The sequence below is a fragment of the Rhizoctonia solani genome, chromosome 3 (genome assembly GCF_016906535.1).
Source record: "Rhizoctonia solani chromosome 3, complete sequence".
Lineage (NCBI taxonomy): Eukaryota > Fungi > Basidiomycota > Agaricomycetes > Cantharellales > Ceratobasidiaceae > Rhizoctonia > Rhizoctonia solani.
The window spans coordinates 3,104,147-3,130,860 of record NC_057372.1 but is presented as its reverse complement, the minus strand read 5'-3'; the positions used below and the strand labels follow the sequence as shown (position 1 = coordinate 3,130,860).

At 46.4% G+C, this 26,714-nt stretch overlaps 9 protein-coding genes across 9 annotated transcripts; 2 read left to right on the top strand and 7 right to left on the bottom strand.

The window, feature by feature from the left end:
• Positions 1 to 299: 299 nt before the first annotated feature.
• RhiXN_03414 (uncharacterized protein) lies at positions 300 to 1,897 on the bottom strand (the record flags this gene model as incomplete). Its single annotated transcript, XM_043323231.1, has 10 exons — positions 300 to 505; positions 574 to 808; positions 855 to 863; positions 923 to 1,093; positions 1,166 to 1,244; positions 1,305 to 1,365; positions 1,414 to 1,519; positions 1,574 to 1,677; positions 1,745 to 1,804; positions 1,858 to 1,897. The coding sequence occupies 10 exons, from the start codon at positions 1,895 to 1,897 to the stop codon at positions 300 to 302; spliced, it is 1,071 nt and encodes a 356-aa protein (XP_043178727.1).
• A 1,268-nt stretch (positions 1,898 to 3,165) lies between these two features.
• RhiXN_03413 (cytochrome P450 family protein) lies at positions 3,166 to 5,266 on the bottom strand (the record flags this gene model as incomplete). The annotated part of the gene is made up of 9 exons (XM_043323230.1): positions 3,166 to 3,234; positions 3,293 to 3,392; positions 3,457 to 3,882; positions 3,944 to 4,397; positions 4,452 to 4,637; positions 4,696 to 4,807; positions 4,870 to 4,928; positions 4,990 to 5,146; positions 5,204 to 5,266. The coding sequence occupies 9 exons, from the start codon at positions 5,264 to 5,266 to the stop codon at positions 3,166 to 3,168; spliced, it is 1,626 nt and encodes a 541-aa protein (XP_043178726.1).
• Positions 5,267 to 6,327: 1,061 nt separating this feature from the next.
• RhiXN_03412 (uncharacterized protein) lies at positions 6,328 to 7,993 on the bottom strand (the record flags this gene model as incomplete). Its single annotated transcript, XM_043323229.1, has 3 exons — positions 6,328 to 7,003; positions 7,056 to 7,603; positions 7,667 to 7,993. The coding sequence occupies 3 exons, from the start codon at positions 7,991 to 7,993 to the stop codon at positions 6,328 to 6,330; spliced, it is 1,551 nt and encodes a 516-aa protein (XP_043178725.1).
• A 1,696-nt stretch (positions 7,994 to 9,689) lies between these two features.
• RhiXN_03411 (ICE-like protease (caspase) p20 domain protein) lies at positions 9,690 to 12,179 on the bottom strand (the record flags this gene model as incomplete). The annotated part of the gene is made up of 13 exons (XM_043323228.1): positions 9,690 to 9,755; positions 9,806 to 9,875; positions 9,935 to 10,014; positions 10,092 to 10,501; positions 10,579 to 10,768; positions 11,011 to 11,022; positions 11,076 to 11,126; positions 11,201 to 11,340; positions 11,404 to 11,457; positions 11,517 to 11,577; positions 11,629 to 11,756; positions 11,869 to 11,953; positions 12,015 to 12,179. 13 exons carry the CDS (start codon positions 12,177 to 12,179, stop codon positions 9,690 to 9,692), a joined length of 1,512 nt encoding a protein of 503 aa, XP_043178724.1.
• Positions 12,180 to 13,137: 958 nt separating this feature from the next.
• On the bottom strand, positions 13,138 to 15,207 carry RhiXN_03410 (FAD-binding domain protein; the record flags this gene model as incomplete). The annotated part of the gene is made up of 8 exons (XM_043323227.1): positions 13,138 to 13,261; positions 13,317 to 13,536; positions 13,590 to 13,922; positions 13,976 to 14,117; positions 14,175 to 14,287; positions 14,349 to 14,483; positions 14,535 to 14,686; positions 14,753 to 15,207. The coding sequence occupies 8 exons, from the start codon at positions 15,205 to 15,207 to the stop codon at positions 13,138 to 13,140; spliced, it is 1,674 nt and encodes a 557-aa protein (XP_043178723.1).
• Positions 15,208 to 17,023: 1,816 nt separating this feature from the next.
• Positions 17,024 to 18,051, top strand: RhiXN_03409 (pectate lyase; the record flags this gene model as incomplete). Its single annotated transcript, XM_043323226.1, has 5 exons — positions 17,024 to 17,240; positions 17,299 to 17,398; positions 17,463 to 17,723; positions 17,779 to 17,985; positions 18,039 to 18,051. 5 exons carry the CDS (start codon positions 17,024 to 17,026, stop codon positions 18,049 to 18,051), a joined length of 798 nt encoding a protein of 265 aa, XP_043178722.1.
• A 449-nt stretch (positions 18,052 to 18,500) lies between these two features.
• RhiXN_03408 (cytochrome P450 family protein) lies at positions 18,501 to 21,159 on the bottom strand (the record flags this gene model as incomplete). The annotated part of the gene is made up of 18 exons (XM_043323225.1): positions 18,501 to 18,664; positions 18,730 to 18,758; positions 18,805 to 18,837; positions 18,891 to 18,995; positions 19,048 to 19,377; positions 19,435 to 19,467; positions 19,521 to 19,587; positions 19,643 to 19,736; positions 19,797 to 19,947; positions 20,006 to 20,075; positions 20,138 to 20,246; positions 20,313 to 20,359; positions 20,438 to 20,477; positions 20,527 to 20,552; positions 20,601 to 20,644; positions 20,698 to 20,789; positions 20,844 to 20,944; positions 20,997 to 21,159. The coding sequence occupies 18 exons, from the start codon at positions 21,157 to 21,159 to the stop codon at positions 18,501 to 18,503; spliced, it is 1,698 nt and encodes a 565-aa protein (XP_043178721.1).
• A 1,433-nt stretch (positions 21,160 to 22,592) lies between these two features.
• Positions 22,593 to 24,296, top strand: RhiXN_03407 (uncharacterized protein; the record flags this gene model as incomplete). The annotated part of the gene is made up of 3 exons (XM_043323224.1): positions 22,593 to 22,628; positions 22,681 to 22,788; positions 22,842 to 24,296. The coding sequence occupies 3 exons, from the start codon at positions 22,593 to 22,595 to the stop codon at positions 24,294 to 24,296; spliced, it is 1,599 nt and encodes a 532-aa protein (XP_043178720.1).
• A 454-nt stretch (positions 24,297 to 24,750) lies between these two features.
• RhiXN_03406 (uncharacterized protein) lies at positions 24,751 to 26,361 on the bottom strand (the record flags this gene model as incomplete). Its single annotated transcript, XM_043323223.1, has 6 exons — positions 24,751 to 24,850; positions 24,905 to 25,281; positions 25,333 to 25,420; positions 25,474 to 25,531; positions 25,589 to 25,632; positions 26,210 to 26,361. The coding sequence occupies 6 exons, from the start codon at positions 26,359 to 26,361 to the stop codon at positions 24,751 to 24,753; spliced, it is 819 nt and encodes a 272-aa protein (XP_043178719.1).
• Positions 26,362 to 26,714: the final 353 nt, after the last annotated feature.

Sequence of the window (26,714 nt, the reverse complement as noted above, 5' to 3'; positions counted from 1 at the left end):
GTCCACCACACTGGAAGTTCTAGAGAACCCCGCACGACCATCGGTAACGAATTGGTTATATTGCTTTTAGTAATATTATCGTGGGTAGTAGTCAGCCAGCATGAAAGACAGTTGATTGCATTGTGGGTCGTATACAATATACGTGACCAAGCGGGACATACTCATCTTTAATCGAATGCTCGTTCTTGCCACGGAGCCTAATAGACTCACTAGATAACCTAATTCAGATTGGATTTAGCGCTGAAGAGTGAGATATAACTAAGAAGCTAATGAAATGTACATTTGGCCAAGACCCAACTTTAGGTGGCAACAAATTCCCAACCCTTCTTCTGGTAGAACGCAGCAGTTTCTCTAACCATCTGCCTTGCACCAATCATGTTTCTTCCAAGCAAGGATTTGGCGTAGGAAGTATCCCACTCCAGCGACTCGTTGTCGGGACGTTTACCTACTCCAGGATTTCCTCCGGGTACTCCAGAAAATGCGGGCTCTTCATTCAGAGCATCGCCTATATCAATGTAGATAGATTTCCAACATTTGAGCTCTTTTGAGAGTTCTTGTTTGATACCCACTCACAAATATCTTGCCAGCTTGGCTCCGAACTAGTGGCAGGTATTCTATGACCTGCAGCTCCTGAGTGAATAAACGCTTCAGCATGCAGGGCGGCTGTATCTTTCACATGAACAATGGTGAAACACGGGTCCGTAAATTTAGAATCTTTAATGGCGGCTTTGAGGCTCTTGAAAAACATGTTTGAAGCATCTAGTTGTGCACGGGGCATATTTTCATCGAGAGGGGGCTTCATGTTGGGCTGTCATGAACGAACCTCATAAAGTGTAAGTCGCTTTACAACTTACCCCAATAATCTACAAAGTCAAGAACTAAGTCTGAGCATGCATCAAAACATCATATCTGCGTCACGCACCGCGGTTGGAAGAATAGTAACTAGATCAAAGTTTACTTCGCTCTTGTTGTCCTCGATAAATTTCCAAGCAGCTTTTTCGGATAGGCACTTGCTTGCCATGTAACGCTCTATATCAGTTGCCTTATACTCCCGATCTTGTAGACGTTTGACAACTTCATCATTCCAATGACTCTGCAGACCCATGGGTTTTAACCAGTTGGATGAAATTTCACCCTTTTGGCAATTTGTGCTTCAGAATCATACCTCGTTGTGTACAATACCCGGCTCTGATTGTAGCGCCGCCAAAGTTGAGGATGTAAAAACTACGCGCTTGACAGTTTGTCTACAAAGATTAAATTCGCTCAAGTTCGATTCAACATATGGCCAAAGTACATGTCCGTACCCATATGCTTTGATACTATGCATAACATTCAACGTGCCCGCTATTGCAGCATTGAAAGCACCTATAGAAAATTAAGCTATGGTCATTTTATAAGAATTTAAAGGCGTACTATCAGAAGAATCTGCTTGTTGGCCCGAACTCGTCGGGATTGGAGCTGCGGTGTGTGCAACCCCATCGAATTCCCCGACGCTTATGACGGGATCGAACACCCCAGGCTATATGCAACATTTAGCCCCGCGAAAATCAAGGCAACGTGCTAAAACACACACCATAGTCATGTCTTGAACGATCGAATAACTAAACCTTTCCCCATAATGCTCGAAATATTTGGCAATGCTATCTCCTTTGGCCGATGACCGCACAGTTCCTACCACTAATTATAAAAAGATGAATTGCTAGATTTATATTTTGACTTGGACTGAGATTTCTGAGTGGCTCACCGGCGAACCCATGGTCCAGTAGTTCTTTAGCGACATGCGCACCCAGGTAGCCGTTCACACCTGATCACTCTGGTAAGCAAATTACTACTCAATTTGTTCAACTATCGACCTACCCGTGAGTAAAATCTTAGCTGGCGCTGCGATAGGCGGCATGATAAGAGTGTTCAACGGGGCGTAAGAAACATGGCGGAAATGCAGCTGTTTGGTTGCTTTTATATATCTCTGTTCATCCTATATTAGCGGTATAACGGTGGTTGGGCTTGAAAGTAACGACGAGGTGCGGCAAAATGTTGTTTAGATTGAATGCGACCAATAAATTTTTTCTCGTGCTCGTAAGTACGCTGAGTCATAAGATAATCAATGTTGGTTTCTACGTCAGCCCCATGTACTGTACACGTATGTTCTCTCGATATTAGCAGAGTATTTGTCTCATCTACCTATACCAAAGCCCAGGAGGTATCCTATAAGGGTTGCGATCGGAGGAGTAAGTGGAGGTCGGGAGATATAGTCGAAGCCGATTCCACATAACTTCTCAACCGTGACGTCGACGGTGCCGAAACATATCACATCGTGAGACACGCATGGTCGAGGTGCGCGGCAAGTATTAAATCGCGTGAAGCGATTGGATTAATTCATCCATCTACCCGAGTAGTGCAAAGTGCCGCAGAATTTGATAAGAGCAAGCAATTTAGACCTCACTCATATGGTTCCTGGATCTCAAATTGGACAGCAGGTTTCCCTGCACTCGGGAAATCCAACTCAGACGGGGTCATGCGAGTGCTGAGTCATACATTCGGTAGCTAGCTAGGGTCCACCCCGCTTCAAGCGCCGATGGAGGTGAGTGGGTGGGGTGTGTACTTACCCGTGGCCGAGGAACGAGGCCCAGGCAAGCACACTATCCCGTGCCCGAGCCAGGAAAACACATCGCTGACCACCCTCCCCCGGAGGTACGACGGGTCGTAAAGTTCGTCTGCATAAATTCTGGCACTTGTGGGGGTAGGAAATGCAAGATCAAGCTGTACTTCAGTAATAACGTTGAAGCTCATGCAACGCTTTGGAGAGACTATTAATATATTCTCGCTTATGAGTTCCTTGTGCGCATATAGCTATGTTTCATATTGAATTTGTTCGATTTTACCTCCTATTGATCGTGCGATTTGTACTTGGTGACGCCTAGACTTGGTCAAAAGCTCACCAAAGTCACTTTGATCCCATACCGGCGTCGGGCTCGACGATGCATAGTTTGATACGACCGGGTTAGTCAATCACGAGCTTAACTTATGAGTTAGACATTCACACGATACGTAGCCGAGGCTCAAATTATCAACATTCTCTCAAACATATTACATCAACCCAGGCCAATTCGTTCGATTCTGATCTATAATTGTGATCTCGTGGATATACACGACCCTACGAGGCTATCAGACCCGTCGCTTAATAGAGACTTCACAATGAGTTGCATCCCTAATAAATCCTTCAAAAATTTGAAGCTGGTAAAAAAAAATTTAGCCAGTGCTATTTGAGGTTTTGGAATAAAAGACTAAGTACCTTGGTCTCAGGGCTGGCCAACTCGATGTCATACCGACGGAAGAAAGTAGAAGAAATTAATAAAAGATTGAGATTTGCCAAGTTGCGGCCAATACAACCGCTTCGGGAGGTTAAGTGCAGAGTTAGTAAATTATGGGTTATGTAGGGGCAAACCAGTAGCTTACCGAGGCCCGGTCGAGAACGCGGCAAAGTACTTGTTCAAAGACGATGCCCCTTCCTCTAGCCACCGTTCTGGCCTGTAAGTATCTGGGTCAGGGCCCCATACACTTGACTTGTTGGTGCAGTACGACGGTACGCTGACGACGCTCCCTGCGTTGAATGTCTGACCAGCGAAGGTCACCGTCTTGCCTTCCGGGACGACTCGTGGGAGTCCGGAGCCCACTGTGGAGTAGAGTCGCAAAGTTTCCTTCACACATGCAGTGAGATATGGTAGGTTCTTGACCTGTTCGAAGCTAGGGATTATGCGATTCAGCTGATCCTCCAGGCCATTTGCCCCCGCCGAGTCCACTTCAATCAAGTCAAGCTCTTGCTGAAGTTTCTTCTTGACGTTAGGGTTGGAAGCGACGTAGTAGGACATAGCACTTAGGGAGCTACGCACGTATCGAGTCAGCTCCAGATTAAAGGAATTCGAGTCAAAGATATAGCGCTCACTTGGAGGTCGTATCGCTCCCTGCGGTAAGTGTTATCGTGGCCTCGGCTTCGATTTCCAAACTCGCCAACGGCGATCCATCGGCATTTTTAACCTCGAACAACTTGTCTAACAGGTCAACCACTTGTTTATTTGCTTCGGCTCTGTCTTTCTCTACTTTAGTTCTTGCATCAAGTGTTGTTTGTATGATTTTTATCAGGTTCACTGTGGTCATCCGGGTGGAGAGTGACCATGGAGCCCAGAAAAGCAAATTTTGAATCCAAGTGCCATAGGATCCAAGGGTCATCGCATTTGTGGCTACATCTGCCATAATACGAACAGGAGCTATGTCTCGAAAGTTGGTTTCGGAGCTAAGAGCCAAGAGATCGGGAACCGAATCCTTCTGTGCTTCAACCATACCAAACGGAACTCCGAGGGCCAAGTCACTGATGAGATCAAAAGCAAGATAGGAGAACTCTGTTGAATCAAACTGTGAATGATGTAGCAACAAAACATTTACGCTATACTTACGCGAACAGCTGTCAAGGACTGCACGACCATCTTGAGCCGTCCAATTAAACCCAGGAGTATTCTCGACGGCCGCTGCACATCGCATGTCGAGCTGGTTGCAGAATTTCTGAATGTGCACCCGTACCCGAGGCTCGAAAGCCGTAACGTTCTGAGCACTGTATATGTTTGCAATACGCTTGCGTTTTACTGACATGATCGTCAATTATAAGTAATCAGTTAAGGATTCTGTGTGAGTATTGCCTACTGGTATGCATAGTTTTATCCCTAACGTCAAATAAATTTCTGTCACGCGCAGAGCGAGCGAAAGCGTCATAAAATTCAGACTTGAGTAGGCCGCTTGAATGCCCGTATACTTCCTGTTGAGCAAAGATTTAGACATTTTGTGCACGTAATATATAAAGTTGACTATGCGACATACCTCCAGAGCGTCCGGGTCGGAAATGCTGATGTGATTCGGTCCCACTCTTACAAACTTCCCTGCATTCGAACGTTACTCTCCCATATGCATGAGGTGGACATGATGGACTGCCCGACTCACCGTATTTCTCATGCAATTGGAGAATATTCTGGTAGTGACGACCAGAGCTAGCGCTTCTTGCCAGCCACGAGCCACTAAGAGACGCGAGCCACGGCCCAGAAAATCGGCGCCGGTAGTCATGGGGGTCTAGCAGGTAGGGAACAACATAGTATGCCGTCTATGCACGCATGTCAGACTGGTCAAGTACTCCGTTTGACAAAGCCTGAATACGTACCAGGAGGACTCCTGCAGCGGCGTAGTAGTGAGCGTTGGAGTGCTGGGTGGTCTCAGTGAACATGGTGGTCTGTGGACTGCAGTTCTCTCTCGGTGCATTCTTTTATACGTCGGCAGAAACATCTCATTCGGATGCTTAAATCTGCGTAAGAGCTTTTTGCGCTCCATGTTACATTAAGATGGGCTGAAATAGCATTCTAGAAGGAGATGCCTCATGGATTCTCAAAGATGTGACTAAGAAACAATACGTCAAGTCGAGTGTTTTGTGGAGGGAAGCGATGAAGCCTTGATCTGTGGAAAGCCTTGCACCCATAGTCCACTACCAATGTCTTGTAAGCTTAGAGATGCATGGTTTCAATTTGTTGTTATTGTCGGTATTACTTTGGTATAGATATGGCAATGTTTCATTATTGAATACCTGAGCAAAGGTTACTAGGCGTATATGCGTAAGCGGACAGTGATTATTGGTATTCTGCTCCGGGGACTGCAACCCCGAGGTTAGTAACTCAAAAGAGCTCCGGATGGGCTTGGCCGAACGTAAAACCTTATTTCGCTTGTTATTATGTCCAAATCCTTTCAGGCTTGAGGGTCGTAGCCCAGAGTCAGTGAATAATACCAAGAAAACAGAGCTTTTGTAAAGATAGTATCGATTGGTGACTCTGTGGATCAGAGAAATCATCTCCATATTATTCAGTATAGACTCTGATATCTCTTTTTGTCTCTTTCCCGCTCTGTACATCGCTTGAGTCCAAGCCGCCTCGGCATGGGCCATGCCCGATCATGAAGTGGCGGTGCAAGCTTCTGTTTGGAGCATTTAATTATTGGATCAATCTGCTCTCATCCCCGTTGATCTCTCGGGCTGTTTGAAGATAAGTGGCGGAATTGGCTGAATTGGAGACGCTGGCGGGGGTCCTGGAGGTGACCCCTATGTCAGCCACCATGGCCTCTGATATTTTTGGTAGAGTTGTCACACAGGGCTTACTGTCACATTATGAACTGATACGACAATGACATCGACTAGTATATTCCAATCTACCCATCCAGAACCCATTAAAAACATCAATTCGAAAGAAAACCACAACACAAATCGAACTAGACCGAATCAAACCAAACCAATCCTACATATTACCCAGACGCAGCCTCCACAGCCGTCGTCCGATTCCTCTTTTTGCCACCGCCCGCACCACCAGCCTCGGACCGTCTCTTTCTGGCGGTAGTCGCGTTGGGCGAGACAGCTCCCGAGGGAGGCGGCGGGATTGGACTAGGTCCTTGGCCTGGCCCTGGACCTGGGCTCGGGTTCGGATTCACGGGCGTAGGTGTTGCGTTGGGATCTTCTGTAACCATATGGGAAGGAGGGGCAAAGGGGGTGCCGTACACGCCAGGAAGCGGGATCCACGCTTGGCCGGGAGGCGGGACCTGGTACACATACGCAATTTGGGGGTGTTGTAATTGTTGTTGGTGCGGCATCGTTTGAGGTTGGCCAGGTGGGGGTGGGGCTGTTTGGGGAGTTTGTTGAGGGGGAGGTGGATGCTGAAGCGACGCGGGGGGTTGTGCATGCGGGTGCGGAGCATGTGGGTGTATGAATCCGGTTGAAGTGGTGCGGGCCACCGGTGGTTGGGGAGATACAAATTGGGTGGGAGGGATATGCTGTGGCTGGACTTGGGCCGAAGTTTGAGCTTGAGCGGCTTGAGCAGTGGAGCGGACCAAGGCGCTAGGGTCCGCTTGTTCCCATTCGGCCGAGTCCTTTCTAACAAAGCGGAGCTGACCAGATTTAAGAAGTTGAAGGAGCGTTTTGTTGTCGCTGTAATAGAGATAAGGGAGATGACGCGCCGAGTATGAAACACCCTACTCACCGTACGGGATTGTTACTAGGGTTTCTCAGCGCGATCTCCGGTGGCCATCCAATAATCCTAACCCCGTACCCTTCAAGCTGGTCTGGCTTTGTCCACCTCATCTCAGCGAGCGGATCTCCGGCCGCTTCCCTCAGAGCATTACGCATAGCGCTATTAAGCTCTTGTTTGATATCCAGACTCTTTCTTGATGCCGTCGAAGTAGTCGTGGAATTGGTGTTACCGCCTAAGCGATCTGAGAGGGCACCCATGGTCTCCCGGCTTGCTTTACATCTGAGTTTGAGCGATTTGAGACCGGCTAATCCTCCACCGCGAAGACCTTTCCAAAATTCCAGACCGACTTTTGTTCCTGCCGTTATACCACCGTCTCCATCTGCGTCAACGGGTGTGACGACCGCCAGGAATCCATCGTAGCCTAGGGCTTGGTGAAGATGCTCGAGCGCAGCGTCCATCCTAGTGATCGTATCTTGTGGTGTGAGAGGTTGCATTGCGACAGAATATAGAAATTCGTGGGGGGATGCATTAGCCAGTCCAGCAGCTTGAGATCGAATCTAGATCGTCGAAGCAAAGTCAGTCCTACGTATGAAAACACAAGAAATATAACAATTACTTACTTCATCAACATTACGAGCCTCCCTCTCAGCAAATGCCCTCAACTCATCACCCTGTCTCCTCATAAGTGACCTTAGTCTGTCCTCGAAAGTCGTGCCATCTGGTGACTCTCCGGCCCCCGCGGCAGCATGATATTGCGACGTCGTGTCTGTGTCCTGAAATGCATTGTCGGCGTATACTAGGCTGTAGCCTTCAGGGGCTCCTGTTGGACCAGTCGAATCATGGGTTGGAGACTGGTTGCTGATTGGCTGAGTAGCATTCTCCGCGAATTGCTGATACTGGTCTGAAGCACTTGTCTGCCCATCGGGTGCGAAATAGGTTCGAGACATTCCGAATAAGGATGAACGAGATATTGGGCAATTAAACGTCTAGAATAAAACGAAAATTCGAGTCGGCGTCAACGTCAACGTGGCAACGTAGGAGTGAGTTGTAACGACGCCGATGATTGTTGCTGCATATGTAAATGTGTAAACTTCATGTTTGCCGCAGTAATATAGTTGAGCAAGTTTGTTTTACACTCACCCAACACTTTCAAGGCTCGCCGTCCACGGTTGGTCCACGGGCACTCCTAGGTTTCCGAGGTCATGTCACGTGCTTTGGCGCCACGTGACTGTTCCGGAAACCTCCGAATAATCGTTGGATTGTCGTCACACTAACAGTCTACGAAAAACAACTTGACAACTGTTAGCGTAGTCAGTGAATCTCCCTTGGCATCTGGGTAAAACTCACTGCTTCATCTTTTTCTTGTTCTCCTTGTTGGCTGTTATAACTCTATGTGCTTCCACCGACGATTTCGCGCCGAATACTCTGGCAGGGCAGCGTATTCTGACTACTCTATAGGCCACCATCTTAAATGTATCTGATCATACTACTATGCGACCTCAAAATATCACTAGTTTGAGATGATGCTTACTATCTGCCGGAACTCTCGAGTTGGACTAACGGTATGCTGAACTTTTGAGAAGATATTGAGCTCCAATGTGCCTACCCACTCGAATAATCCAATATCTAACTTTCGAATGATCACATATGGCATGCGGTCGACTCTTCCTATAGATCATGCTATGGATGCGTGGTCTTTCTATCATATAGGGAACCTCATGCTCCAGCCATATCTCTGCTGTTTCATATGTTGGTTACGTTCTGGGTATCACTACTACCTATGCCATTGCGAGGGGCCCAATCGATAAAGGTCGAATCAATAGGCCAAAACGCGGGGCCTTTTAGTTGAACTTTTGACTTTTGAACGAGCCCTCAAATAAAAGAGCCAATATTACCTTTGATTTTATGGTATTGTCGGGTTTTATGGCTGATGAACCACTTAGCACAAAGCTATCGCATATGTGCACTGATGTGCTTGCTATGAAAAATCAATGCTCTCGTGAAGTATCCCGATCAAAATGAACTTTTGGATTGGGCAGCGAGCAAATTTTTCGGCTAAATATTTGGCTGTCATGTTGGCACTAGCTTCCACTGCTGTTACAAATTCCGTGACGATACTGTACGGCATTGCATAGCTCGTCGTCCTACCAAACAACGCACAAGTCCAGATAATACCACCACTTCTTATGAATAGACTTACCCTAGGTATATATAATAGATTCAAGCGAAGTAGGGGGGGGGTGCCGACTACCCAACGACTAGTTTTTGATGGCACTGGTGGTATGGACAAGCTGCTCAACCGAAGAGGACTGGCGATTCATCCTCCCTACTCGAGCGACCAGCGCAGCAGTAGTAAAAATGAGTGAGGCCCAGACAAGGGTACCAACTATGCGAGAACTCTAGGTGCGAAGACAGAGCATACAGGGGGACTTAGTGTGCTGGTATCCCCCCTTTGCTTTCCCTTCTTACTTGTAGTAGATCATCAATATGTTCACATCCATATATTTACACAGCCATATACACCCGTATACTGCCGCAAAGATACTCCCCACCGGTCGTCGCGCACAAGTCAGTGGCACTAGTGCTGACAAGGATAAATTCGCATTCTCGAAGAATTAGCCAAGCTGTGCGATCCTTCCGGTTTCAGATCTTGAGCCCTAATCGAAGATAATCCTCGAGTGCTAAACCGATGTTTTTCGATACAAATAACTGAAAGAGATCCACGTTAGTATTTTTACAATGAAGATATGACACCTGACCTGTGGGTGTTGCTCTCCTAAATTCCTCTTCTGATCCTTGAGGGTTTTGTTGTGCTGCTCGAATTTAGTGCTGTTTAAAGGTTGCGTATTAGTTCAATAGGAAGAGAGAATAAGTGCTTAGGCATTCACCCAAGTCGATCAATCAGATCCTGGGCCGACCTTAGATTCTCTTCGCTATTTATAGGTCGAGCCAAATACTCAGTTAGTGCCTAAGGGCGATGGTTTTAAGCACTGGAATATTTCTGCACTCTTGGGACCAGTGGGTGTCCGTAAAAGATAACCATACCTTCGTGAACCATCCAGCGTTATCACTATCCTCGAATGCGCTTTCTAGCTTTCTACAAGCTGCCCAGCACATCTTTCCAACTTTGTCAAGGGAAAGTCTTGAAGAGAGCCTCAAGCGTCCACTCACAATTGTGCATCCATCGTTGAACGGAACTACAGCCGAAGAAATCCCAGGACGCTGGCAGGTAAATCCTGAAGTAGCCTGAGATGTTCCAAATGGGGGTGAAAGCGATTGGTTTCGCGTTGCCATCTCCCCTAGTTGGAATGGCGCCCGTCGTGTTTCAGGCGATTTCGACAAGGAATGAACGGATTTTTGACTTTTCTCGTACGGGTCCCGGAATGATTTCGTATTATTATACCGAGGTGTATGATATTTGGTGCCCGTGACCACATCTATTCCAGCCGGAAGCCCTACTCCACCCACCAGTATGGTGATGACGTGCCGTCTTGCAGTCAATTACAGTTCTTGTTTTAACATACAGACCCACCTAGAATGTTTCCAGGATCTATTCGGTTTACGAATACGGAGCCGGGGCTAGGGGTAGCAGACTGTGGTGGCGAGACAGCTTCGACGTTGATATCGCTATTCGTTGGGTTATCCCGCTCGGCGAATTGGGCCCAAATGTTTCCAGTTTCTCCGACGCTTCGGCTAGGCCATCCTGCGCTTGGAGACCTACTCTATTGGCCGGGCTAGGGCCGTTCATCGTCGCGTATAATCGCCGTCCTTTGGAGTTCGGTTCGGTTCTTTCTAAGACTGGCTCGTTCTGAAAGGCAGCTGCCTCGGCATTAGATAATTGCAAAACAACCAAGGAATATAAATAGTCAACTCACTCTCTAGGACACCTCCACTATAGCAACACTTGAAGCAGAATGACATCGTTTCGTCCGAGTCACTTTTATGAGGTTATGAAAGAGCTCACATCAAGTACCGCCTGTGTGATGAATATAGCTCAATACGCAGTTAAGAAGTTGTAGGTTAACTAACCGTCATTGTTGTACCAGCCTTCAGATTACCGGCGAGCAACCGATTGATATTCTATGCATATGCGGTGTTCAATCACAATACATTCTGTCATATTCGCCGAGCCTCTGCAAACTGGCCTCACTCACATGATCCCAAAGTACTGTTAAGGGTTCAGGGACAAATGTTGGCTCTCCTTGTTGTTCACTTGCTTGCCACACATTCCCCGTGCAAACACATCCATCGCAATCTTGAAACCTTTCAAATTCGACATCTTTTGGCATGATACCTGTTTTTGTTTGTTTGTTTGCTCAGAGTTTAATAACAGGGCTTTCGCGTCTTTTTAGCTTACACTGGTTGGAAGAAGGTTCTGGTTTATACTGCTGATAGTGGCCATGACCTGAAACTATACGGTAGATTAAGCAAAGAAAATCACCAAGACCCTCAGAGGAGATTCCAACGTACAATACAAAAAGCGATATTCTTCAGGGCCACTGTTGTTTGACAACCACCTGAGAGCTTTTATCTGACGCGGATTCGCTTAGCCACAGTCAAGTGCTCGATATGCATTACTGACAATGTTGTTCCTTTTTGGAAGGCGTGACTCGGCGTCGTCCTCTTCTCCCAAATCAATGCCGAAGCTAGTTGTAGGAATCGCAATATCGGCCAGTACACAAATGTCCGTTGATTTGTAGTCGAAGTTCTCTATACAATAAATATAGATATAGTGTTTGTTCTAGGTTAGCATATCTTGTCTATGCGTGCCGCGTAGAGCGGATGCGCTGCTTCCTCGGCAATTATTTCGATCCGCACATACCTAGCATTTTGATAGCCCTAAAAGCATCAACATATGTGCCCGTAAGGCCACCTGGAGGACGGCGGTTGCCATAATTTATACCAATCTAAACACTTATATGGTTAAATTGACCCGGAAACCAATCTTTAAAGACAAGGTCGACCCACTACAAGCGCCCGCCGATTGGTCGAGTGGTTTGACAAATCTTGCACACCCATCCATGTCTTGGACTTAAAACTGCGCTGGAACTCAGATCGTAACGCCTCGAAACTAGGTGACGAAGATTTAGCCTCTTGTTGCTGAGTCCCCTGCTCTGGTAGCCCTCTTGTCATGATATCATAAGGCTCTTCACTAACAAAGAAATGTTTATTTGTAAGGGGTCCATGTCCTATAACGGCAAGCAATAAGGCTACCTACTTTGATGACATGGTTCGCGGACTTTGATCAGGAAAAGATAGGATAGCCAACTCGCGGTGAACTCTTTGTGCGATAGCGTTCCACCACCATGGCAATCGATTGATCGGGCGCTAGATCCATTGATGATGTCAGGCTTGATCATTACTTCTTTACCACATGGACACAAACTTGAAATCGATCGATGCCAGTACACAGTACTAACTGTCCCCTTTCTGTTTATTGTAAATATACACGGGAAGGGCGACGCCGTTATATTATGAATATCTGATTCTGAGATTGATTCGATCCGAATCATCGACGGTAGATCAAGTCAAGAAGAACGTACAACAGCGCATACACTCGTGTTGGTGGGCAAGTCACGCCCAACTACTGCAGCCACTAGCTTATATGGGACCTGGCCCCTATCATCACCACCAAATGAGTATATCAAAGATGAGGATACCAGGTATGTTCACGTCGTATCTACATATCTGTATTCCCGCGCCTTGTGGAACTGAGTCTTATGTATCCCTCATCTTCGTCAAGTCAGATGACTTTCAGACTACCAGCGCCTTTGGCCCAAGGCTCAGTCCGACTCTTTTAGAACCACTCCCCCGACATTACAATGCGGGCGGTGCATGCCAAGAGCCTATTCCAGTTCACAGCGCTAAAATGGTCTAGGCTACATCGCTTATTTATTGCTATTACGATTTATTGAACATATATAATAATGGATGATCAACTACAGGTTAATACGCAACTTCATCAGAATGAGCTTATAGGCACCTTCCTTATGGCTACTCTATACTACTGACTTTATATACAAAGTTCGAACTTCTCAATATTCTCGTGTCAATAGAGAATCGCAGAGTCTCATTTGCGCAGTCATTCAAATCACAAATCGGAACCAACACATCGATTGCATGTGAAAAGACCTTTGGGATCCACCTCCCGCTTAATCTTCAATAAACGATCGTAATGTGACCCAAAGAACGATTTTTTCCATTGAGGCTCGAGTCTATGCACGAATCAGTATGCATCTCAATACATTGTTAAAGAAGACGGTCGCCTACGGGTCTGCCTCGTTGAAATACGCAGCATCGTCAAGTCCAGCGACTTTTCCAAACCGCTGAACGATGCGTGTCGTGTCCGCTTTGATTTGTTCGATTTGTTCGGTACTTGCGTTTGCGGGCCAGCTTCCGCCAAACGTCCAGCTCACGATGGCGTCTTTGCGCCATTGAGGGTTCAGACCGGTCGACTCTGGGTCCGTTTTACTGATTACACCGCCTCCGACTATGCATGCACTCGTTAGGATAAAGCAATGTTACGTACGAAAAGGAGCGTACTAATATTGAAACTAGCGCCCAAATACTTTCCGTCTCCCCAAATATACTTGACAAGTTCTGTAGAGTTTGTCGCAAAGGCTTCTCGAGAAACGAGGCGGGTTCCAAACCAGATAGGAGCACCAATACTCCCGTCTTCAATATAGGTGTTGAACATGTCGTAAAAGGTCGGGTGGCTGGAAGTAATGATTTGGGTTTGGGTACCATTATTGGCGTTTATCCAGTTATATATAGGCTGAAGTGTGCTGTTTGTAGACTCCAGCGACGAACTGTTAGGATGAATCCAAATGACCATGAGAGAGGTTGGTGGACCCCAGTAGCCATACCCTCGAAGTCCTGCGACGAATCGTTCAAACCATGATACACTCGTGTTTGCAAAAATTACGCACCTTGGTCAGTGATATTAGGAAGGGCTTGCAAGAAAACCTTGGATAATTCGGACAGCTTCCCTGCGTTGGTCGTGTTCAAAATCATTCCTACCACATTCGCGTTGACGGGAGGGTGAGTCTTGTATGTGACATCCAGTGTGACCTGTTCATAAATCGAATGTTAACACGCGCCCATACGCAAACACTGTCGATCACTCACTCCCCATGTGCCACCTCCACCCCCGCGAAGTGCCCAGAATAGATCTTGATTCTGGCATTTGTTCGCCACTACAATTTGACCATCTGGTTTAACCACAGTAAACTGCAGAACATCTATGTAGTAATTTCCAAACGTTATTATCAACACTAGGTGTGGCGTAGAAATATAACATACTATCTACACCCATGCCAAACAGTCCGCCAAGTGGACTATGACCTCCCCCTTGAACCCAGCCTCCAGCAGCTCCTACGCTACGCGCTGCACCTCCGACCACCGAAACGTTATGTGCGTCTGCCGCCCTGTATACGTCTAACGAGTGCTTAACGCTATATTAGGGTGAAGAGTAGGACCTTTACTCACCCAGCCACTGTTCGGCCGCCTTCACCGTAACGGCGGGCAGAGCGACTTCATTCTCCAGACACCCAGGGGCCACAAATGAATCGGTGAAATTAATTCCCCGGAGGTTGTGCGTCCAGATACTGAACGAACCCTTGCCGCTTGAGCGTCCAAGGCTGGAAGTAGCACCCAAGTTAGAGTGAGTTTTACTACGTGCACCTAAGGGCGAGGTTGGAACTTACAAATCGTGACCAGTGTTCTTGACCACAAGGCTCAGGTTGTACTTGTCTGCGAACTTGATAGCTTCGCTCACGTGGATCTCGTTCTGCGCGTCAACCGAGTATTGCGGAACAAGCCCTTGATCGCAAGTCACATTGCGAGGCGATTCGAAACTGCACTGGAGGCTATCCCAGATGGGGTTCTCCATTGCACCGGTTTGGTTAGCGCGCCAGAAGGAACTGTTCCAATTTGCCTTGAAGTCATTGCAGGCAATTTCATCGTAGTTGGGATCATGGCATGCCCACCCGGGGGGATGCGGTGCGACGAGTTGACCGCCTATGGAGGTGTTGAATGTCGACCACACATCGACTGAAGGCCAGCAAGTTTGGTTTGCTGTACAGAATTCAGCAGCTAATACTGTAGGTGATAGTGCAAGAGGAACGAGATAAGCGAATGCGAAAGCTTGGCTCTGACCCATAGTCAATATCTTGGGTGGCCAAGACCTGGAGGCACGAGGTTTATATATAATTCGCTATTCAATTGATAGGTTTCGATGGCAGTGCAGATCAGCTATCCGCAGGCCGAATCCAAGACGGAAATGACGTTCGGAGACTCATGTTGATCTTAAACTGCGTGTTCTGCACCGTACGCAGTACGGCCTGCGTTCCCTCCTCGCTCAGAGTGGAGCGTACAAGCACAATAAAGGTTAAATCCGCCGTGGTGTACGTTAACTATGAAATTCAATGCTGTGCTGACCTCGTCGCCACAAACAGCCATCAGCAACAGACCCTGCCTCTACGTCATACGTAGACTCTTTTTGGTCACTGGGAAGACGCCAGGTTTGTTCCTGGATATGAGCGGGTTACTTCCCCATGTCCACAGATCGATATTCATGAGCTTAAATCCCTTGAATGAATCGCCCTGCATACGACATATGTTATCTGAGTTGTAGACCGTGCAGCAATTCAACACTTGTGGGGTAGCACATCGCCAACAACAAAATCGCAACGAAAGCGACTAGGTCCGTTTCATGATTGTTGCTGTCCAGTGCAAAATGCGATTCCATGATGATGCACATTGCTGTGTATTCTCGCTCTTTGTACTTTTCAACTTTCCCAATATCTAAAATCAAGATACGCAAACTGGACCGGTCCGGTTAATTTGACTTGTCATGTTGCCACGAAACATGCCAACAACTCCTGTGAACCCCAGCCAAGCCATCTCTACGCTGGCTTTCTGATCACTGGCATACCTATCTTTTCATTTCTTGAATATTTTTCAAGTAATTACTGCGGAGGCATATTCTCGCGAAGGCACAGCGCTTGGCGCAACCATCTATTAGAAGTGGCTTGCCACGTCTATGTATCTCGGATGCCGAGCCAAGACTCGCTTTAGCTAGCACCTAAAATCTCAATGCGGGGGTCGGCGGCCATGGTGGGTGGTCAAAGAATGATTTACTAGCGAGTATAAGCTGAGAAGGTATCCGAGCTCTGTAACACCCTACAGCAGAATGCAGCGTGCAATAGATATCTACGAAAAGGAAATACATTAGTCTATAGGCGTGATCTAAATACTGTTGAGGACTGATACGAGTAAGATGAATGGTCTGAGTCTAATGGTGTAAAGGCGAATTGGTTTCATAACAAAAGCGTACTACTCTAGCGACAGCACAATAGACGATTAAAATCCAGAAACTTCCCATCCAGCACATAGCATGACTTGTGCAAATATTAGCCGAACTAAACTCAAAACCCTATATCCACAATGCCTACGAACCCTGTTGATTTTACCGAGCTTTAATGCCGCAGGATCGTGTCTAGGTTTTGCATAAATCAATCCACAATATCGGTCGGGGGTGAGAGCAAAGGCCTATGTTTAAATTTATATTTAGTTGGAGCAGTATCTATTATCTCAATTGCAGTACAATATCTTTTTTTCGCATTCATGGCCCGACAAGCTGCCCGAACGTTGGCGGTTATTGTTTATTGAACGTTCCTAGGGCCTCGCGGGCCGGGTGAAGCGCGTATAATCTCGAATTTCAATCGCACCAAATAAACATTTCCCTTATTCAGGTAAGAGGCGGAATGTAGCTACGCGCAGCTGATACTAATTTCACGCTTCTTTTAGCTTGGCGAGGAAATAGCCACGGTTATTGCTTATGCGTGCCTCTAACGTCTCTACGTCCAAAGGTCTGCCCGGATGAAGTGACTGGGTATAAATAATACTACGAAGATGCCAGTGTCAACTCGTCATCGAACTCATACACTTGCTCAACTAACTACCTCTAATTCAATATGGTTGCCATCTCCTTTGCACTCCTTTCCGCCGTCAGCGGATTCTTGATTCAATCTGCTCGTGCGGCTCCCTCGCCCACTATGCAAGTGGACCCCTTCGTCCGCCGCGATGCTGATGCTCCTCCTTTTGTCAAGCGTGCTGCGAGCTGCACGTTCCCAAGCCCTCCCAGGACATCGAGCCTCAGTGCTCCTATCACCGTCACCGGAACCTTTGATGGTAGGCAAATCTCATCTCCGGCGGGGTTTTATGTACTACGGGCTAATCATTTTTTTAGGTGGCAACGTTCGTTTCGATCGCGGCTTTGGCGCCTGCACGTCTGGCGAAGGTGGAAGCGCTGACACCGTCTTCCTCGTATCTTCGGGCGGAACCCTCCAGTTAGTATTTCAGCTTATAACCTTTTCAACTCGCTTAAATCCTCATACTTACAATCTCGATCAGGAATGTTGTGATTGGTGCCAACCAGAAGGAAGGCGTTCGTTGCACCGGCCCGTGCAACCTTTATAACGTCTGGTTTGAGGATGTATGCGAGGATGCAATTACCATCTCTCAGACTTCAGGCCAGTCCAATATCGTTGGAGGTGGTGCCAAGGGAGCCAGCGACAAGGTTGTCCAGCACAACGGTGGAGGAACTGTCAAGATCGACTCGTACTGCGTCCAATCTTTCGGCAAGCTGTATCGCTCTTGTGGAAATTGCTCGACGTAAGTAGCTGGCGGAGCTTCCCCCGCAATAGAGTACTGATTATGATGTGCTTAGGCAATACAAGCGTACTGTTTTGATCTCCCAGATCATCGGACAAACTGGTTCAGCCCTAGCTGGCGTCAACTCCAACTACGGCGATGTAGCTCAATTCGACCGCGCCTCCCTTCAGCTCTCAGGCGTGAGCAGCATCTGCGACACTTATGAGGGTAACAGCAACGGAAACGAGCCTAAGAAGCTGACCACCAACCAGTCCAACTCTTAGTAAGTGGTACCTCGTCCGAGATACACTTCATTTTCTAACTTCGCTTTAATAGCTGCAAGTTTTAGAGGGGTGGGCAGGCTGAAATAACGCGTGTATATACTGTCTACACTGTATAGTTCTCCACAGGTGCAATCAATATTTTCTTGTTGTCCATTCACTGTCCAGTCGGATATTAGTATTAAAAGCGAGGATCCCAGTCAGCTTCTCTAATCTGAACCGCGCATGTAACCAAAAGCAAATCTTTTTCTCCATCGGTATTTCCTTAAGGAAGTCATGCGTCCTAATTCACTGAAATTCCAAGTGACCCGTAAACTAAGAGAGTTGATGTTATCTCCTCAAATGAGTTGCCCGATTGTCCAGTAGATTCGAATCTGACGCAGAAATTAATATTAGCAGGCATTAGGGCTGGTGACTCTGAGGCTAGTAGGCAGGTGAGCAACAATTAAACATCAAATAGATTAAGGTTGCTACATGTACAGGTAAAGCATGCCGGGATAATACAAAACAACGACAATCAATCATCAACCAGTGTGATCTTCAAACGTAACGAAGATATTGAATCGATGGTTCCATCATCACGTTGCGTATGGGGTTTGAGCACTCCTGATGCCACCCAAAAGTGCTCTTCTGGCCCGGTCTCAAATCTAAACGACGAGATTAGAGTCGAAAGTATAACCTCTATGAAATGTGGATGGATAATTAATGAATTATCGGTATGTGCTCGAAAAGGTTTATAAACGTACTCATTTCAAGTTGAGAAAATTTGAATCCACTGATCTGAAGTTAGCTGTGTACGGCAAGCGAATGGAGTAGCTTACATGCAGGAACGCGGACCACCTAAGAATGTCATTCTAATATTGATAGGTGAGATCATTTATATAACTAAAGAAGATTATGAACTTACATATTAGAGTATACTCCAGGTATTTTCGAATCTGCCACACTACCCGGGAGTGGCGTCAGCCACCGAGCGGGCTTAAACTGGTCCGCGTCATCGCCCCAAGTTTGTCTGCGGCGATATCAATAGCTGTCAAGACTCGTAAGGCAAGAAAATAACCCACTTATCCCGGTTAACTGATCCAAGTGATAGGTATAGATGAGTCCCTTTCTTTATGTGGAGGTTGGATATCATGGTCTTTCCGTCTTTAGATTTAACAGGATACCTGAGTGGCAGGTTCCAGTCTTTGCCTGCGGTTCGCTCGACGAGCTGACCCGGAGCCCAGAGACGTAATGATTCACGACAGACTGCATCGAGATACTGTAGTGAGTTGAGTTGGTCATAGTCGAGGCTCTTTCCGTGTAGACCATGTGCTTCCCTGACTTCTTCACGCAACCGATACTGGACCTCGGGATTCTGGGCGAGGAGATGTATTGTTCTATCCAAAGCAGCGCTACAATAGACAACAGGCCATTTTAGCTTATGGGGGTGAGATCGGGTTAATACGAACCTGGTCGTGTCATGTCCAGCGAACAACAAACCGCTACATTGAAGTCTATTGAATAACTGATTGCTTTGGAAAATGCATACACGCACTTGACTTGAGCCTGGATCTCAGCTTCATTCATTTGATCTTCCGGGGGCACGTTCTTATTTTGCTTGACTAAAATTTGCATTTCAGACAATAATCCTTGTTTTGAATACTAGAAAGTACGTACGCATCATTGACATGATGTCATTTCCAGCCGCAATCTCAGATTCAAGCGTTCCCTCCTCAAGTGCACGCTTCTTCTGGTTATAGATACCAGCCGCCTATCATAACAATCCTCCATAAATGACTGGTGATGTCATGATTGAATCAACTTCACTGACCGTTTTATCCATAGTTTCAGTAATATTCCTGAGTCTCTGTACCGGGCCAAATGGTATATAGCTCACAACGAAGCGACGGAAGCCAGCAGATCCGACCTTCATGAGGGCGGGAAGGAACGGACGTATATACCACATTTCCGAGATCAAGGGGCTGACCAAATGCTGTAAGCAAATAGAGGGATAAGTTGAATTGTTCTCATTTCACTCACAACAGTTGTCGGGATGCTTCAATGTATTCAGGCTCTTTACCGGTCATTACTCCAAACGAATGACCCATCCCTAAATACCAAGTTTGTCGTGAGCATTAGATATTATCGACACAAGATGTGTGTACTCCTCACCGGCCTGGCCGATCATTTCTAACGAAACATTGCTCATCCAATGGTGTATGTCTACTACTGCAGTATTTCCGCCACTTGTTCTTACTTCGGAAGTCACGATTTCCGAAAGCTAGAATTTGATTATGAGCTAGGAGAATCTATATTATCGATTATGGGCTCACATGATGAGCAATACTGTTGAAGGTCGGAGTCTGTCAAAGTTCGCATTATCAACAAGCTGTACTTCAAAAGATTCTCCTAAAACATTACCACTGTAATGAATCAGTAATCTAGATCAACAAGCTCCATTATAAAGCTTACATTTACGCATATGAGCGGCGGTGAACACTGGATTGAGAATCTAAATATACAAATGAGCAATGCAATATTAATAAATCCAGACAACTCACTTTCCGCTGCATCTTGTGTTTGTGACCTAAAAAGGGTTAGTGAAGAACGCACCAAGGGATCAATTCATACATACCACTTGTAGTTATAATTGTTGGTCCTTGAGTAAGAGCAAACCATCTACAATATTGGTCATGCACTGCTTGAGCTGACAAGAGTTCATGAATCCTCACGCTACAAATCCTTCGACTTCATGGAAGTCATCGAAGCCTTTGACCACAATATCACTCAGCGCCCGTGGGTCAGCAATCCAAACACGGTCCTCCTGGGCATAAGATTATTAGTATAGGATATAGTTGTCACAGCGCCAGTAACTTACTCCGAGTGGTCCTTTAACCTTGCAGACAGAACCGTACCGGTTGAGCAGTTCATCATGAATTGTCAGACTGGTTTTAATGTCATATAAAAGCGCCTCGTCGCCTTGGAATATATCCATATGAGTTAAATCTCAGGCTCTAAGAAGCTCACTCACCCCAAAGAGAAGAAGATGGCGTCGGGCCATCCAATTGGCGAAAGGCATTTGCTCGCCTGAAAGCTTTTAATGCAAAATGCGCGCCAAACGTTGTTAGTAAACCAACTCCGATCTCAAAGGGATGCTCTTTAGCAGTGAGAAAATATTTCAAGAGGGGATCCATTAAGTAAATGAAAAGTTTGAGTTCCACAAGTAATATGTTGTTGTGAGATGTGACATTGAAAGTTGGCAGACCCCATGTTTTATACTATCGGACGGATAGAATGAGTCGTTAGTTGATTGTTTAACATTGTTTAACAATCTCTTGCCAACAGGTGGTAATGATTCGTGCGCGCGTTCTGACTCGGGGGCCCACCTACGAAGTTACACAGAACAACGTCGCACGCGCGCAAGACCCTATCCTCCGCGTCTAATTTCCAATTTACTCCCGCAGCAATTTCAACTTCCGCGTCGAAGTTCCCACTTTTGGTTACTTGAGATTGATCGACAGCGTTACCGTACCACGAACCCCGAGGAAACCCGCCATGGAATAGAAGGCTACTCTCTGTCATGACTTTTTGCTTATTCCGGAGTGTCCCCAAAGAATACTTCATGCAGGCTTGACCGTAGACCTAGTGTATAAGCCTTGTATTTTAAGGGGGTGGTAGTAATTAGAAAACCACTTTATCATGCTTTCTTACCTTTTCACCAAGCCGCTAATGTTCCCGCTGTTAGAAAACAAAGTAGGAAAAAAAACACCGTTATAGGTATCCCTTTGAATCAATCTATAAGTACAGTGTCTTGGTATATCTACAATGACTAGTGCCGCAATTAATATACTGCACGTAGTACGATCATGATCCGGGGCAGTTTCAAATTCGATGTCCAAATTTGATGCGCGACGAACCTGGGAACCCCACGTCCGGGTCCGAGGCCAGGGTAAAGTCTGACTCGGTTGATCTGTATTATGGCATGAATTAAGCCGCAAGCGACTTTCAGTATGGATCCTTTGGTAGGAGGTCCTATGTACCAAATGGCCTAGAAATAGTAGACTTCGGGGCCCAATAAGTTTGAGTGCATCCCTTCCATTGATATGCAGTACTGGCATGCCGGGTGAAGCACTGACTTCCGATAGAATTACCAGGTAAGGCATAAAATATACATCGACACTATGTCGGTGTAGCATATATAGACGCTAGTTATTAAACGTACAGCTGAAGCCACTTATATGCAACATAATACAATATATTATTTTAATTCAAAGCCTACATATAATTCACTCTTGTCACAGCACCATATAGACCCAGTCGTCCGAGTCTGTCTGGTACGGCGATTGTATGGGGACGGGCATCCTGGATCATTGCCAATTCCGCAGGCAGGCTACTAAGTGGGTACCCCGGTCACCATTGAACACACGCGATGCACTGTGACGCACTGCCTTGCGCTCCACTGTTATCCAGTCGGCTCGTTATCCCCTTCAAAACTCCCATAAGTTCCCTTTCCACCCTTCGGCGTGATAAATTCCGTAACAAGTGCCGGCAAGGCAAACTTTGATAGTCTGAAACTGAATATGATATATCGCAGCCAAATTTATGCACATACCAGTAAGAAGACGCGATGGCTATTCAGAGCGTTTGGTCCTTGGACACTGGCGTTCCTGCTTAGTTTGGGCAATCACTTTGTATACTGCGCTCTGAACGGACAGAATCCCTCGCAGTACAGTCAGTTTGGAATCAACGTACTGAAGAACGGGTGGGCAATGGCAGTTCATACATGTCTAGTCTGGTCTGCTGGTACAATATTTAACACGTTGGTATGTTGAATGTCTTTTTTTTGTCCTACGCTGAATCAGGCCACACGAACCAGGTCTGGTCCTCACTCGTTGGTCGCAACCTTCCTATTAGAACTGTCGATTCGGCTTTCCAGTTACCTTCGCTCCTTCCGATTCTGCAGATCATGTTTAGCTCTTCGATTAGATCACTTCATCGCCCTATCTACTGGTCAGCATGCCTTGTTACGTATATACTTGTGACCATCACTCCGCCGGCCGCTCTTGTTGTTCGACCAATGAATCTCGTTCAGACTGATCTTCGCGTGCCTAATATCAATTTCTCCGCGGATCCTCGGCTATACGCGGTGATGAACGAGACTTGGGGCTTCGTTCGGCCAACGAATCATCTTCGTCGTTTCATGCGAAATAGGATCACTGCAAATGATATTCTGGATTGGCCCGCGACTCGACAGTGTCGGTATGGATGTGAATATAATACTACTTATTTCGCACCCGGCCTAAAATGTGTCGATTACACCCCCGATCCATCTGCTCCAGAGCTCGGACGAAATAGAACCTATCGAGGGAGCTTTAACATTATGGAAAATTATTTGAGCCTAAACGTGACTGTTTGGCCATTAACCAATGGTGTTCATCGAGTGGGAGCATACAATACCACGCCAATAGGCACGCGCTGCACCTTCCATAACACCTCATATACTGCAGCCGTCGAATATGGAATGAATCGACAGTACTCTAGAATCTTAAACAAAACAGTGCTCTCAGATCAAACTTTTGTTGGATTGCCTCTTGGCTTCGTGAACAGCTATTTGTGCCCCCGTTCTGTTTCATGGAGCTTATCTCGTCTTGAAGATGTTCCTGGCTGCGCCAAAGCCCAGATGAATTCATGGGCTTTCATAGACGCATTTTCACAGACGATTTCTGGCACGATAGTTATACATCCTCTCTCAATAGGGCCCATTTCACAATATCCGAATAATGCCTTAATGCCCAACCTTGACCGCCTTTTCAACGTTGACGAGGACTCCAAGTCATTCAACCTTGCGCCTTGGGCCCAAGACCTCGGCCTTGGAAACGCTCTAGAAGCTCTTTTTTCCAACGCTACTCTATCTTTAACTAGAGATGCGTACAACCAGAATTGGACTACGGTAACAAGGGAAGCTCATGCCGTGCCGTTTGCGAACCAATACGTGTATGCGCCTCACCAATTATGGATCGCCTACGGTTCCGCCTTGGGGGTAACCTTTATAGCTGGGTTATTTGCGTACCTCTCATGCGAGGATGACAGCGTTCCCAGCGACGAATCAAATCTGTCGAGGATTCTGACTGCGACAAGAGATAGAAGCTTCAATAGAATAGACGGGTTAAGTCAGCGGGAAGTCGATGACGTGGTTATCAAGTATGGTGAGGCTAAACATGGTGGGATGGTATTCACGGTAGTCTCTGAGAGAAGGGTGCATGCATCTGAATCAACTATAGGCTCTGAGGATACGGGACTATTAAGGAAGTGGTCACTGCGCTCGGTTTGAGAAAATGATACCCCGCATTGTATGAGTTTTGTTAGGTTCATCAAATGATGTACATTAGGCTTGATTTCTTCCCTAATAACGCACGTACGAAATCGCGGCAGATGGGAGGATCGATTAGTTATAATCTAAATCATTGAATAATTCAGTAACGCGCATTCACGGCGAGGCCTATTAAACAAGGCAAGAACAAATCTACGCATATATCCACTTCCGTTTACCTAAAAGAATTGAATCATTTTGCGAGTATCCTCTGGTTTTCCCGCTCTTGGAACAGAAATTTTTTGCTCCAAGCTTATAGACGGCTACAAGCCATGCTCAAAAACCGCCGACGAGGCCGTTAATGATGTCGGAACGATTATCAGTTATTGAGGGCGGTGGCTGTGCAGTAGCTGATGAGCGTTACAACATTACAATAAGGTTACATTGCAGAATGGTATATTATCAATGAAAGAAACTATTGACGGTTGAGGACTTTATGCACTTCATGACTGTGATTCTTAGGCTCGTTCCAATCCTGACATTTTAGATGGAGATCCACATCTTGGACACAGGATCTACGGTGATACAATTAGTCGCGTGCATATATCAAGGTTTGAACTAAAACTTACCCAGCTTGAACGCATTCCATACGATATCGGTCTGTGATTGCCGTTCCACACTTGGAGCAATATTTCACTTTTTTGGGGTCCCAAGTGGTTGCCCTGTGTGCTATGCGCCGACGATAAAATAGTATGATGCCTCCTACTATGATACCGACTATGATAATCACGCCGACCGCTATACCAACCTTTTTGCCACTGGAAAGAGACTTTGATACTGAGTTATGGGAATCATCGGCCGTGGGCGACGGGCTGGATGGTGTGTCTTCATGTCTATTCACGCTGGAAACATTCGCACGTAGTACGCAGAACGAAGAATCGGGTGCTAGTTGTATTTCCGAAAGAGTAATGCTTTGAGACTCGTTGCCTAATCTCATATTTCGATACTAGAATGACGGCGGTAAGATATACAGACATACTAGCAGACGGAAACTAACCAGAGTAATCGCTTGGTTTGCGGGCGCATAGGCTTCCCATAAGTCCGAAGTTCCGGGTGCTGCACTTGCATTGCCATTGACAGATACTCTGAGAAAGATACGATCAATCAGTTTCAAAATCTCGCGAATTTCTGGACTTACTTGTAGGCAGCATTTATGTTTGACTTATTACCTAGTCCCTTTACGATAACACCACTACCTAAATTCGAAGCATTTATACCAAGAACAAAATATAGATTCGACCTTGTGTTCTCACCTGAAAACTCGAAAGTTATGCTGGAACCGTTGCCTGGCGCACATCTGCTAAAATTAGAATTATTGTAGTTTATTATTCGGTCAAACCATAAGGTGAACATGCCTAAATTCCTCTCCTTGAGTACCTGTCTCCCAGTTATTTGAGCTACTTGATGCTTGTACTGGCTTCCAGTTGGAACCTGTTTCGTTGCTGAGTGAAGAGCAGGGCATAAATCAGCAGCTCATAAATAATTCCTGACCGCCCAACTCGCCTTTCATTGGGATCATTCCATGTAATATTACTCAAGGAGAAAGACTTTAGTGGCTGGTTCCGTTCAATTAACAGGTTCAGATTGACTGGTTGGCTTGGGTTTAGATTTTTTAACGTGCAGAGTGGTCTTTCTGTTGTATCGTTCTTTGTTCTAGTTCCACTACACCCTTCGGAAGGGAATGGGGAACCAGCACTGGTCACATTGATCTGATGGCCAAGCGTTAGGTACCCAGAGCTCAAGTCGATCAATCGAAAAACGTTGTTACAATATATGTAGAATTGCTATTCCCTTTCTCACTAAACCTTGCACTACTAGCAGATTTTGAACGTAATTTAACTTCTGACTGAGACAAACTTATGAAGCACACTCACCCGAAAAGATATACTTCTGACGCGTCCAAGCGAAGCTGTAGGCTGTCTCCGCCCTTCCAGATCCTATAAGTGGGATCTGTCCTCGCCTCTCTCGACCAGGTGCCAGTGTATTCAAACAAAGCATCGGTGCTGTTGGCGGTTATGTTGACCATTTACTCTTGGGGAGGTGGTAGTTGAAATGGAATAACGAAGGACACCCCAACCTCAAGTCCTCATAAGCGGGACGGTTGGGCACACGCGTCGCGAAGTGTATACATATCTTGCTACAATGATGCCCTGCTGGCAAATCAGGTGCCGTAGTGGCGCGCCATCAGAGGCATATTCCTATCTTGAATCGATGTGGCGGTTCGGTTAGGTAACTACCCCGAGCATGTTGGTACTAATACCAATAGCGGTAACAATGCCGAGGCCCCCAATTCCTCCCATCAATTAGGCGAAGACCCCGGAATGGTCACAGACTCGTGGTGGACGAATAATTCGGAGCATTGGGTATGAAGATGCAGAT